The sequence below is a fragment of the Somniosus microcephalus genome, chromosome 19 (assembly GCF_052327205.1).
Source record: "Somniosus microcephalus isolate GS21.2 chromosome 19, FLI_Smic_1.0, whole genome shotgun sequence".
Classification (NCBI taxonomy): Eukaryota; Metazoa; Chordata; class Chondrichthyes; order Squaliformes; family Somniosidae; genus Somniosus; species Somniosus microcephalus.
The window spans coordinates 4,003,697-4,017,339 of record NC_141005.1 but is presented as its reverse complement, the minus strand read 5'-3'; the positions used below and the strand labels follow the sequence as shown (position 1 = coordinate 4,017,339).

General features: G+C 47.5%; 1 protein-coding gene across 2 annotated transcripts in view; it reads left to right on the top strand.

Moving 5' to 3' along the window:
• The window catches only part of LOC147103497 (V-type proton ATPase 116 kDa subunit a 2-like), a 95,858-nt gene that overhangs the window by 64,139 nt on the left and 18,076 nt on the right, over positions 1–13,643 (top strand). For both annotated transcript variants that reach the window (XM_086011826.1, XM_086011827.1), the window contains 5 exons: positions 1,972–2,129; positions 3,057–3,147; positions 7,783–7,901; positions 9,218–9,428; positions 12,839–12,958. In XM_086011826.1, the coding sequence (XP_085867952.1) occupies positions 1,972–2,129; positions 3,057–3,147; positions 7,783–7,901; positions 9,218–9,428; positions 12,839–12,958 (699 nt within the window). The remainder of the gene's footprint in view (positions 1–1,971; positions 2,130–3,056; positions 3,148–7,782; positions 7,902–9,217; positions 9,429–12,838; positions 12,959–13,643) is intronic.

Genomic DNA, 13,643 nt, shown 5'->3' with positions numbered 1-13,643 from the left:
AGTTATTAAAGAATTCCGGATGATGAAGTGCCGTTTAAACAAGAGTTTACTGTACAAGAAACTCTTTGGTATCCGGCACCGACGGGACCGGGATGGTGCTGGTTGATTAAAAATTCCGGATGACGGAGAGGGTTATCTACCGAGGCTATTTTTAACAAACAAAAATAAAAAAATCAAGAAATGTGCAGTATACAGTAATTGGACTTCCGACAGCGCCAAGAAGCCGAGTAGTGGCAATTTGGAGAATTACCCCCACTGACTAACTCGGCCACCGCGGGAGACTCAGGACTCGGCAACATTTCCGGTTATTGGGGTGTTGTTTTCGGATTATGAATTTTGCCGGTTAATAGAGAATTCCGGATATTTTAGGTGCCGTTTAAACGCGAGTTTCCTGTATATATCAATAATCTAGACTTGAATATAGGGGGTGTGATTAAGAAGTTTGCAGATGATTCTAAAATCGGCTGTGTGGTTGATACTGAAGAAGGAAGCTGTAGACTGCAGGAAGATATCAATAAATTGGTCAGTGGGCAGAACAGTGGCAAATGGAATTCAATCCGGAGAAGTGTGAGATAATGCATTTGGGGGGGGCTAACAAGGAAAGGGAATACACATTAAATGGTAGGACACTGAGTCGTGTAGAGGAACAAAGGGACCTTGGAGTGCATGTCCACAGACCCCTAAAGGTAGCAGGCCAGGTAGATAAGGTGGTTAAGAAGGCACACAGAATGCTTGCCTTTATTAGCTGTGGCGTAGAATACAAGAGCAGGGGGGTTATGCTTCAACTGTATAAAACACTAGTTAGGCCTCAGCTAGAGTACTGCGTGCAGTTCTGGTCACCACATTACAGGAAGGATGTGATTGCACTAGAGAGGGTACAGAGGAGATTTACAAGGATGTTGCCGGGAGTAGAGAATCTTAGCTATGAGGAAAGATTGGATAGGCTGGGTCTGTTTTCCTTGGAGCAGAGGAGGCTGAGGGGAGACATTATTGAGGTGTATAAAATTATGAGGGGCCTAGATAAAGTGGATAGAAAGGACCTATTTCCCTTAGCAGAGGGGTCAAAAACCAGGGGGCACAGATTTAAAGTAATTGGGGGAAGGTTTAGAGGGGATTTGAGGGGAAATTTCTTCACCCAGAGGGTTGTGGGGGTCTGGAACTCACTGCCTGAAAGGGTGGTAGAGGCAGGAACCCTAACCACATTTAAAAAGTACTTGGATGTGCACTTGGGATGCTGTAACCTGCAGGGCTACGGACAAGAGCTGGGAAGTGGGATTAGGCTGGATAGCTTTGTTGGCCGGAGCGGACACGATGGGCCGAAATGGCCGCCTTCCGTGCTGTAACTTTCTGTGATTTATCTCATTGCTGTTTGTGGGACCTTACTGTGCACAAATTGGCTGCCGCGTTTCCCACATTACAACAGTAACTACACTTCAAAAAGTACATCATTAGCTGTAAAATGCTTTGTGACATCATGAGGTCGTGAAAGGAGCTCTAGAAATGCAAGTTCATTCTTTTAATATTTTATGACAATATAGTTTTTCAATATAGCAGGTTAAACAGGTTCTAATAGCTTCAATAAAAAGAGCAAATGCTGCAAACACTCAGCGGGTCAGGCAGCCTCTGTGGAGCGAGAAACAGAGTTAACGTTTCAGGTCGATGACCTTTCACCAGTTCTGCCGAAGGGTCATCGACCTGGAACGTTAACTCTGTTTCTCTCTCCACAGATGCTGCCTGACCCGCTGAGTGTTTCCAGCATTTTCTGTTTTGATTTCTGATTTCTGGCACCTGCAGCATTTAGCTTGTGTTCTAATATCTCCAGTTTAGTTGACGAGACTTGCACAGTCACGTACAAAAAAACAAACGTTTAACATCATTTCTCGAGGAATTCTGTATCTCGGTAACTGAGACGACAGTGAGTTTGTTACTGTGCAGGACTGATAACTAACTTCTTGTTTCTATTACTAACAGATCTGGAACACGTTTTTTGATGGACGTTATATCATCCTGATGATGGGAATCTTTTCCTTGTACACTGGTCTTATCTACAATGACTGCTTTTCAAAGTCCTTGAATATATTTGGCTCTGGCTGGAATGTCAAAGGAATGTTTGAGAATAAAATTTGGACGTACGTATCTGGGTCTGCTATTCTAGTTATAAACTAGCGGCTGTGTTTCCTAATAACCTGTGTAAGTCTAATGGCCACACTCTAGCAAATGAAGGGCTCCCTAAACTTCCTGTATGTGTGCACTCAAATTTGTACAGAGGACTGCAGGTGATCCTGAGAACTGTGCAAACTGTTCCTGCCGGCTGCTTCATGTGAAAGGCAACCGAGAGCTATGGAATTAGAGCGCGAGTCCCACACCGGGAGAGCGCGAGTCCCACACCGGGAGAGCGCGAGTCCCACACCGGGAGAGCAGGTCCCCGAGTCCCACACCGGGAGAGCAGGTCCCCGAGTCCCACACCGGGAGCAGGTCCCCGAGTCCCACACCGGGAGCAGGTCCCCGAGTCCCACACCGGGAGCAGGTCCCCGAGTCCCACACCGGGAGCAGGTCCCCACACCTTTAGATTACAATTAAAACCCGGCCCTTCTCAGTGATCCCCATCAGTTGGGGCTGGCACGGGGCAGGGCACAGGGCTGGGCAGTGGTCGGTGTGGCAGGGGTACATGGTGTAGGCGGGCCACCTGATGTTTGGCTTGTTATTGAGGTGACGCTCTGTGACTGGGCTTTATTTCTTGCTGCTTGCCTTTGCACGAGTTGGAGATCTGTATTTACACAATTGGAGATCTGTTACTGGGCGTTGTGTGAATCGCTGGTTTTGTAAAATGCGTGACTTTTGTATGAACTGTAATATTGTAAAGCAATCAAATTATAATCTGTAAATGGAGCAATAAAACGGGTTCTCTCAGTCTGTGCGGTTTTGTTTACACATGCATTGGAAATTAATTTGGCTTGTTAAAAAACTGATGTAAAAATGTTAAGGATGATGTTTAAAATACAGACTTGATCAAAATTCCGCCTGAGTTCCAGATTTGATGAGTGGTTTTCTCATAGGTTGAATGATGTTAGCCATAATCGCTTCCTAAGCCTGGATCCCAACATTACTGGTGTTTTCAGAGGACCGTATCCATTTGGCATCGATCCGGTGAGTGCTCCATGTTGTAAATTGTTTTGGGATTTATTACACGAGCACGGCGGCGATCGAAGTGTCTCGGTCAGACTGAGGGTCGACTGTCAGAATGAACGGGTCGAGTCAATTACAGGAAACTTTGTGCTATCCGGCACCGACGGGACCGAGCTGCTGCCGTTGCCTCAAAACTGCCGTACACTCCAGAGCTAATGTTGAAACATATGGAGATTTTCATCTCTGTATGAATCAACAAACCCTGTTGCTTAGCAACAGCCTCTAAACAGTCAGCAAGCGTCTCTAGCTGAAGCTGTTGCTTAGCTACAGACGTTGCAGAGCTTGACTGTTCAAAAAAAGCAAAGAAAAGAATAAAAAACGGCTCCTGATTTTTGCCGGTGGCTCGAGCTTGCCGGACGGTTCGCCTCCGGATAACACAAAGTTTCCTGTAGTCTGACAGGGTAGATGCTGAGAGGTTGTTTCCCCTGGCTGGAGAGTCTAGAACTAGAGGGCACAGTCTCAGGATAAGGGGTCGACCATTTAGGACTGAGATGAGATGAAATTTCTTCACTCAGAGGGTGGTGAATCTTTGGAATTCTCTACCCCAGAGGGCTGTGGAGGCTCAGTCGTTGAGTACATTCAAGACAGAGATAAATAGTATTTTGGGCACTAGTGGAATCAAGGGATATGGGGATAGTGCAGGAAAGTGGAGTTGAGGTAGAAGATTAGTTACATAAGAACATAAGAAGTAGGAGCAGGAGTAGGCCATACGGCCCCTCGGGCCTGCTCCGCCATTCAATAGGATCATGGCTGATCCGAACCTAGACTCACGTCCACTTCCCTGCCCGCTCCCCATAACCCCTAATTCCCTTATCAGCTAGGAAACTGTCTATCTCTGTTTTAAATTTATTTAATGTCGCAGCTTCCACAGCTCTCTGAGCTAGCAAATTCCATAGATTTACTACCCTCTGACTGAAGAAGTTTCTCCTCATCTCAGTTTTGAAACGGCAGCCCCGTATTCTAAGACTATGCCCCCTAGTTCTAGTCTCACCCATCAGTGGAAACATCCTCACCGAATCCACCCGATCAAGCCCCCTCACAATCTTATATGTTTCGATAAGACCGCCTCTCATTCTTCTGAATTCCAATGAGTAGAGGCCCAACCTACTCAACCTTTCCTCATAAGTCAACCCCCTCATCTCCGGAATCAACCGAGTGAACCTTCTCTGAACTGCCTCGAGAGCAACTTTATCTTTTAAATATGGAAACCAAAACTGTACGCAGTATTCCAGGTGTGGCCTCACCAGTACCCTGTATAACTGAAGCAAGACTTCCCTGCTTTTATACTCTACCCCCCTTGCAATAAAAGCCAAGATTCCATTGGCCTTCCTGATCACCTGCTGTACCTGCATACTAACTTTCTGTGTTTCATGCACCAGGACCCCCAGATCCCTTTGTACTGTAGCACTTTGCAGTTTCTCTCCATTTAGATAATAACTTGCTCTTTGATTTTTTCTGCCAAAGTGCATAACCTCACACTTTCCAACATTATATTCCATCTGCCAAATTTCTGCCCACTCACTTAGCCTGTCTATGTCCTTTTGCAGGCTTTTTATGTCCTCCTCACTTACTGCTTTCCCTCCCATCTTTGTATCGTCGGCAAACTTGGATATGTTGCACTCGGTCCCTTCCTCCAAATCGTTAATATAGATTGTAAAGAGTTGGGGTCCCAGCACTGACCCCTGCGGAACACCACTAGTCACTGATTGCCAACCCGAGAATGAACCATTTATCCCAACTCTCTGTTTTCTCTTAGATAGCCAATCTTCCACCCATGCCAGTATATTACCCCCAATCCCGTGATTTTTTATCTTGTGCAGTAATCTTTTGTGTGGCACCTTGTCAAATGCCTTTTGGACGTCCAAATACACCACATCCACTGGTTCCCCTTTATCCACCCTGTTTGTTACGTCCTCAAAGAATTCGAGCAAATTTGTCAAACATGACTTCCCCTTCGTAAAACCATGCTGACTCTGTCCGATTAAATTATGCTTATCCAAATGTCCTGGTACTGCTTCCTTAATAATGGACTCCAACATTTTACCAACCACAGATGTTAGGCTAACTGGTCTATAGTTTCCAGCCTTTTGTCTACTTCCCTTTTTAAATAAGGGCGTTACATTAGCAGTTTTCCAATCCGCTGGGACCTTTCCTGAATCCAGGGAGTTTTGGAAAATTACCACTAATGCATCCACAATCCCTACCGCTACTTCTCTCAAGACCCTAGGATGTAAGCCATCAGGTCCAGGGGATTTATCCGCCTTTAGTCCCATTATCTTACCGAGTACCACCTCCTTAGTGATTTTAATCGTGTTTAGCTCCTCCTCCCCTATAGCCCCCTGTTTGTCCAGTGTTGGGATATTTTTAGTGTCCTCTACTGTAAAGACTGATACAAAATATTTGTTCAGCGTTTTTGCCATCTCCATATTCCCCCCCACTAATTTCCCAGTCTCGTCCTCTAAACATTCACTTTAGCCACCCTTTTTCTTTTTATATAAGGTTATGACCTTATTGAATGGCGGAGCAGGCTCGATGGGCCGTATGGCCTAATCCTGCTCCTATTTCTTATGTTTTTCTATAAGTACTACAGCTAGTCTTAAATTTTATTTTTAAACCAGGGATGAGGTATTACAGTTACAGAGAGACTGGAGAAAGCTGGCGGCTGTTCTCTTTAGAGCAGAGAAAGCCAAGAGGAGATTTGATGGAGGTATTTAAAATCATGAAGGGTATAGATAGAGGAAATAAAAAGAAACTGTTTCCAATGGCTGGAGGGTCGATAACCAGAGGGCACAGATTTAAGGTGATTGACAAAAGAACCAGAGGCGAGATGAGGAAAAACTTTTTTACGCAACGAGTGGTTATGATTTGGAATGCTCTGCCTGATAGGGCAGTGGATACAGATTTAATAGTAGCCTTTAAAAGGGAATTGGATCAATACTTGAAGGAGAAAAAATTGCAAGTCTTTGGGGAAAAGGGCAGGGGAGTGAGACTAACTGGATTGCTCAACCAAACAGCCGGCACAGGCACGATGGGCCAAACGGCCGCCTGTGCTGTATCATTCTATAATTCTATGTGTCATTCAGTTTAACGTCTCATCCGAAAGACAGCACCTCTGACAGTGCAGCACTCCCTCAGTACTGCACTGGAGTGTCAGCCTAGATGATGTGCTCAAGTCTCTGGAGTGAGACTTGAACCCACGACCTTCTGACTCAGAGTGGCGACTGCTGCCCACTGGGCCAATGCTGACACACTAAAGCATTTAAAATGACAAATCTTTCCTTTTCAAGTATTTATCCAATTAGAAAGTTATTATTAAATCAACTTCCACCGCCTTTTCAGGCAGTGCATTCCAGATCTTCATAACTCTACCACAGAAGGCTGTGGAGGCCAAGTCACTGAATATATTTAAGAAGGAGATCGATAGATTTCTAGACACAAAAGGCATCAAGGGGTATGGGGAGAGAGCAGGAATATGGTACAGGTAGACTATCCTTTATCCGAAAACCTCGGGACCAGCCGAGTTTCGGATAAAGGAGAATTTCGGATTTCGGAAGGTGGGTCGGCGGGGGTCCGCGGGGGGGTCGGCGGGGGTCCGCGGGGGGGGGGGTCGGCGGGGGGTCGTGCGCACGACTTACGCTGACGCTCAGCGTAAGTCAGTCGGGGTCGGCGGGGGTCGGGGCCGGCGGGGTCCGCGGGGGGGTCGGCGGTTGTCGGGGCTGGCGGGGTCGGCGGTTGTCGGGGCCGGGGGGGTCGGTGGTTGTCGGGGCTGGCGGGGTCCGCGGGGGGGTCGGCGGGGGGGATCGGCGGTTGTCGGGGCCGGCGGGGTCCGCGGGGGGGTCGGCGGTTGTCGGGGTCGGCGGTTGTCGGGGCTGGCGGGGTCGGCGGCTGGCGGGGTCCGCGGGGGGGATCGGCGGTTGTCGGGGCCGGCGGGGTCCGCGGGGGGGTCGGCGGTTGTCGGGGCCGGCGGGGTCCGCGGGGGGGTCGGCGGTTGTCGGGGCCGGCGGGGTCCGCGGGGGGTCGTGCGCACGACTTACCCTTTATCCGAACTTCCGAAACCGGAACCCTCTAAAAACCGAAGGTTTTTTCGTTCGTAAGCACGACTTACGCTGAACGAAAAAACCTTCGGTTTTTAGAGGGTTTCGGTTTTCGGAAGTCCGGATAAAGGGTAGTCTACCTGTATTGAGATAGAGGATCAGCCATGATCATATTGAATGGCGGAGCAGGCTCGAGGGGCCGAATGGCCGACTCCTGCTCCTATTTTTCTATGTTTCTAACTCGCTCCGTAAAAAATGTTTTTCCTCATGTCGCCTCTGGTTCTTTTGCCAATTTCTTTAAATCTGTGTCCTCTGGTTACCGACCCTTCTGCCACTGGAAACAGTTTCTCTTTATTTACCGTATCAAAACCTGTCAAGATTTTGAACACCTTTATTAAATCTCTCCTCAATCTTCTCTGCTCTAAGGAGAACAACCCTAGTTCCTCTAGTCTCTCCACGGAACTGAAGTCTTTTATCCCTGGTACCATACCTTGGCCTATCATGTTTAACAGACTTAAAACTGGATTTTTATAATATTTTTTTGCTGCTTCTGTTTTTTTAGATTTGGAACCTGGCAAGTAATCGCCTCAGCTTTCTGAATTCATATAAAATGAAAATGTCAGTCATCTTGGGCATTATTCACATGGCTTTCGGAGTCATTCTTGGAGTCTTCAATCACTTGTAAGTTCTTCTAGAGATAACAGACAGCAGCATCGAAACATACCTGCTGCTGGTTGTCTCTCCCGAGCCCGCTCGAACCCTTCATTGGTAAAGCAGTGTATAACTAACTCGTACAGGTTTAACGCTCACCATCCAGTTCTAGGTCTGTGCTGCGTTAGTGGATCTTTGCCCCTTGGGCTGGGAGGGGCAAAGTCAGCTGGACTGCCAGTGCGGACTGCCAGTGCGGATTACCAGTGCTGATTGCTGTCCAGTAACTTGTGCTGGGAATTATACAGCGGATGTTGGGTATGGACTTGGCTGCGATGTTTTCAAATCCCTCTGTGGCCTCACCCATCCCTATCTCTGTAACCTTCTCCAGCCATACAACCCCCCGAGATCTCTGCGCTTCTCCGATTCTGGCCTCTTGCGCATCCCTGATTTTAATTGCTCCACCATCAGTGGCCGTGCCTTCAGCCACCTGGGCCCTAAGCTCTGGAATTCCCTCCCTAAATCTCCCCACACCTCTCTCCTTAAAACCTTCCTCTTTGACCAAGCTTTTGGTCACCTGTCCTAATATCTCCTTATGTGGCTCGGTGTCAAATTTTGTCTGATATTTGCTCCTGTGAAGCGCCGCGGGACGTTTTATTGCGTTAAAAGCGCTATATAAGTGCAAGCTGTTGTTGTGCTAAAAAGGCGCCGGTGCCTTCAACAAAGTAGGAAAGTCATCAAAAATGGATCTCTTCCTAAACTATATAAAAATGCAGAAAATGTTTAAATTACACATAAGATCATTACTATAAAACTTCCTGGAACTAACTTCACCAAAAAGTATTCATAGTTATTAATTATTGAAATGGTGCAGTAAAGATTCTCTGGGCTGTCACCGGGGCTGAGGAGGTTGGAGTTATGGAGAGAGAGTTGAGAAGTTGGGGCTTTTTTCAGTCGAAGGGTGACCTGCGATTCGTCACTTTTGAGACTGAACTGATCAGAAATAACATGACAGATGATGCTGGGTTCTGATCGACTCCTGGTTCTGCGATCTGACTGGCTGAAGGGTGGTCTCAGATGTAATTGGGCGGATTAACGATGATCTGTGGCCCTGTGCTTTTAGCCATGGAACTTGGCGACATTCTCCAGTTACATTCAAACAGATGTGAAGCTTTCAGTCATGTGCCTAACGTCAACTTTATAATTGTAATAAAAATAATCACTAACTTAACAGTGTGTAAATAATGAGGTTCTCTGCTAGAAAACGTAGCTCGTTGCCTAAGCTTGTGACACAGGGGTTTATATTGTGTTGTTTGATTCATTTTCTTTTTCATTTTTATATGAACCAGGCACTTTAAGAAGCAATGCAACATCTATCTGGTATTTATCCCTGAACTGCTCTTCATGATGTGCCTCTTTGGGTACCTGATGTTTATGATCATTTATAAATGGCTGGCGTATTCTGCTGCAAACTCCGATTTGGCTCCGAGCATCTTGATTCATTTCATCAACATGTTCGTCATGCAAGGGACTGAAGATACACAACTTTACCCTGGACAGGTAGGCATTCGGGCGCACAGTGATGGGTTTTAAGTTTGCTGCATATTTCTTGAAATTGTATATAATGTCACATTCAGGGAAGAACATAAGAACAGGAGGAGGCCATTCAGCCCCTCGAACTTGTTCCGCCATTCAGTGAGATTATGGCTGATCTGTGACCGACCTCCATCCACCTGCCCTGGCTCCATATCCCTAATACCCTTGGCTAGCAAACATCTATCGATCCCAGATTTATAATTATTAATTGAGCTTGCAACTACTGCTTTTTGTGAGAGAGTGTTCTACATTTCTACCACCCTTTGCGTGAAGAAGTGTTTCCTAACTTCTCTCCTGAATGGTTTTACGGTGATGTCTCCTTGTCCTAGATCCCCCACCAGCGGAAAACGTTTCTCTCTATCTACCCCATCCATTCCTTTCAAAATCCTAAAAGCCCCAATCAAATCACCCTTTAACCTTCTATATTCCAGGGAATGCAGACCTAGTTTATGTAATCTCTCCTCATAATCTAACCCTTGGAGCCCTGGTAACATTCTGGTGAATCCGCGCTGCCCTCCTTCCAAGGCCAATAAATCCTTCCTAAAGTGCGGTGCCCAGAACCGTACCCAGTGCTCCAGGTGTGGTCTAACCAGGGCTTTGTATAGCTGCAGCAAAACCTCCTCCTCTTTATATTCTAACCATCTAGATATAAAGGAATGTTAGCCTTTTGATTATTTTTTATACCTGACTACTACATTTTAGTGATAGGTGTACGTGGACCCCTAAATCTCTCTGGACCTCCACTGCTCCTGGCTTTTCACCATTTAAAAAATACTCGGATCGATCCTTTTTTGGTCCAAGGTGGATGACCGCACAGCTTCCTAATTTGCTGCCACTGATGTTATAATTATTGTGATGCTGACTGAGGAAGGAGATGAGCTTTGACTGGGGTCTTACATTTCTGGGCTTTACTCCATAAGCTCCTTGGATTCAGTGCCAAAGAACACTTCTGTAATTGAGCCCCTGTTCATGACCTTTGCCTGCCCAATATCTGCCTAAGTGTAGTGAGCCCAGGGATTGAACGGAGACCCTGGTCACTGTACTGTGGCGTATTGGACACATCACGTATCTCCTTGCCTTCAGGAAATGGTAGAATAAACACTCTTATCCTGGCTTGCTATAAACTATGGAATTAATTTATTTCCAAATAAGTAAGAGAATAGTAGAGAGGATAAACAGATTGATGTGCGTAGACTCCTTGGAATATAGAAAAATAATAGATGGTCATACCTCCTGCACTTGGAGCAAGTCAAACCAAGGTCAACCTTCAAAATCCCTTCAAGAAAGACCAGAACAAAGGGAATTAAGAATGTATCTCTCATAACTGCATTAGGCAGCCCACTGGATTCCAGCACGGCCTCTCCAGCAGCACTGGATTCCAGCACAGCCTCTCCAGCAGCACTGGATTCCAGCACAGCCTCTTCAGCAGCACTGGATTCCAGCACGGCCTCTCCAGCAGCACTGGATTCCAGCACGGCTTCTCCAGCAGCACTGGATTCCAGCACGGCCTCTCCAGCAGCACTGGATTCCAGCACAGCCTCTCCAGCAGCACTGGATTCCAGCACGGCTTCTCCAGCAGCACTGGATTCCAGCACAGCCTCTCCAGCAGCACTGGATTCCAGCACAGCCTCTCCAGCAGCACTGGATTCCAGCACAGCCTCTCCAGCAGCACTGGATCCAGCACAGCCTCTCCAGCAGCACTGGATTCCAGCACAGCCTCTCCAGCAGCACTGGATTCCAGCACAGCCTCTCCAGCAGCACTGGATTCCAGCACAGCCTCTCCAGCAGCACTGGATTCCAGCACAGCCTCTCCAGCAGCACTGGATTCCAGCACAGCCTCTCCAGCAGCACTGGATTCCAGCACAGCCTCTCCAGCAGCACTGGATTCCAGCACAGCCTCTCCAGCAGCACCAATGGGTCAGGAGATTCAAATGCAATAGTTTGGCACCCTGCTGGGTTTACACTAAACTGAACTCAACACTTGGATAGCTGAGAGATGCTCTTACTGGACAGTGTTCAGAACAGAGTTGCAGCTATCCAGTGATGGTAACATAGCTGCCATGGCCATTTAAACCCATTAACACAATAAAGCCACCTGGCCTCAGTATCCTGTAGCTGCATTCTCTGTAGGCCTGCATCATCCAGCAGGGGTTCAGCCCAAATAGCCAGATTATCTGTGTTTTTATAATAATGTTGGTTGAGGGATAAATTGGCCAAGACACCAGAGGAGAACTTCCTGCTCTTCCTCAAATAGTACCATGGGATCTTTGAAAGGAAAAAAGTGGCCTTGTTTTAACATCTCATCTGAAAGACGGCCCCTCCAACAGTACGGCACTCCCTCAGTACGGCCCCTCCAACAGTACGGCACTCCCTCAGTACTGCCCCTCCGACAGTGCGGCGCTCCCTCAGTACTGCCCCTCCGACAGTGCAGCGCTCCCTCAGTACTGCCCCTCCGACAGTGCAGCGCTCCCTCAGTACTGCCCCTCCAATAGTGCGGCACTCCCTCAGTACTGCCCCTCAGACAGTGCGGCACTCCCTCAGTACTGCCCCTCCGACAGTGCAGCGCTCCCTCAGTACTGCCCTTCTGACAGTGCAGCGCTCCCTCAGCACTGCCCCTCCGACAGTGCGCCGCTCCCTCAGCGCTGCCCCTCCGACAGTGCGTCGCTCCCTCAGTACTGCCCCACCGACTGCGCCGCTCTCTCAATACAGCCCCTCCGACGGTGCGCCGCTCCCTCAGTACTGCCCCCTCCGACAGTGCGGCACTCCCTCAGTACTGCCCCCTCCGATAGTGTGGCGCTCCCTCAGTACTGCCCCCTCCGACAGTGCGGCGCTCCCTCAGTACTGCCCCTCCGACAGTGCGGCGCTCCCTCAGTACTGCCCCTCCGACAGTGCGGCGCTCCCTCAGTACTGCCCCTCTGACAGTGCACCGCTCCCTCAGCACTGCACTGATAGTGCCAGCCCAGGTCATTGGAGTTGAGCTTGATCCCATGACCTTGACTCAGGGACATTTTTGTTTGTCAACCAGTTTTTAAAACTTATTTCTGAAGCAACTTGTGCGTTTTCCTCCCTGGGAAATGTGTTGGGATTTCTCTCTCCCACTACTGTTTATGGGGTAGCATTTAGTACGTGAACAATATGCTTGTTAAAGCCCTATCTGTCATTCTACAAAATGCTCAGAGTGCATTTCTTGTAATTGTGTACTTTGTTCTCCAAAAGTAAGAACGAAAGTTACTCAGTTAATTTATTTTTTGTGATAAATTAGTATAAAAACTGAGAATTTAAGAGATTAAATTCAGCAACAAGAATATTTTCAGACTGTTTACATTTTTGTAATGATACAAACATGTATTAATTTGTATTCATTTTATGAACAGAATGGATTCCAAGTGTTCCTGGTTGTGATTTCTCTATTATCTGTTCCCATTTTGCTGTTTGGGAAACCAGGATATCTGTACTGGAAGCAACATGGAGGAAGAAACTTTGGGACATACAGAGTAGGTCTTTGAATCACATCAGCGTGTGAGCAATTCTGTTTGTATTTTGCACATGATCTTGTTGCATCTACAGCTTCCGTTAGACGCCTGTTCATAAATCGAGCAGGAGGTCGACAGATTTGTGTCATTTTCAATTCAACACTGAAAATGGGTGTTGTGAATGGCCCCATGCAACTCGATTCCCACTAGATTCCTGACCACCCAATTTTCCTTCCTAGCCCCCATGCTAGATGTTACTGTAAATGATTCCCACTCCTCGGGCACTGTCCCCCTCCCTTGGGAAACTGCTATCATCACCCCCTCCTCAAAAAAACCACCCTCAACCCCTCTGTCCTTGCAAACTACCGTCCCCTCTCCAACCCCCCATTTCTCTCCAAAAACCTTCGACGTGTTGCTGAAGCTCAAATCCACCACCACCACCTTTCTGAGCTCCTGATCCCGTATCCTCGCCAACACACAAACCACCTACTTCTACCTTCATAACATCACCTCGCTCTGTCCCTGCCTCATCCCAACTGCCTCTGCAATCCTCTGTGTCTTTGTTTGATTGCTCCACTCGCCAAAAGCTTCAGTTCATCCAAAACTCCTTGTTTATTTAGATTGACTCCCAGTGCTCCAGCGCCTTGAGTTAGACTTCTCATCCCTCCATGGTGTTACCCCCACCCTATCTCTGTAACCTTCCGCA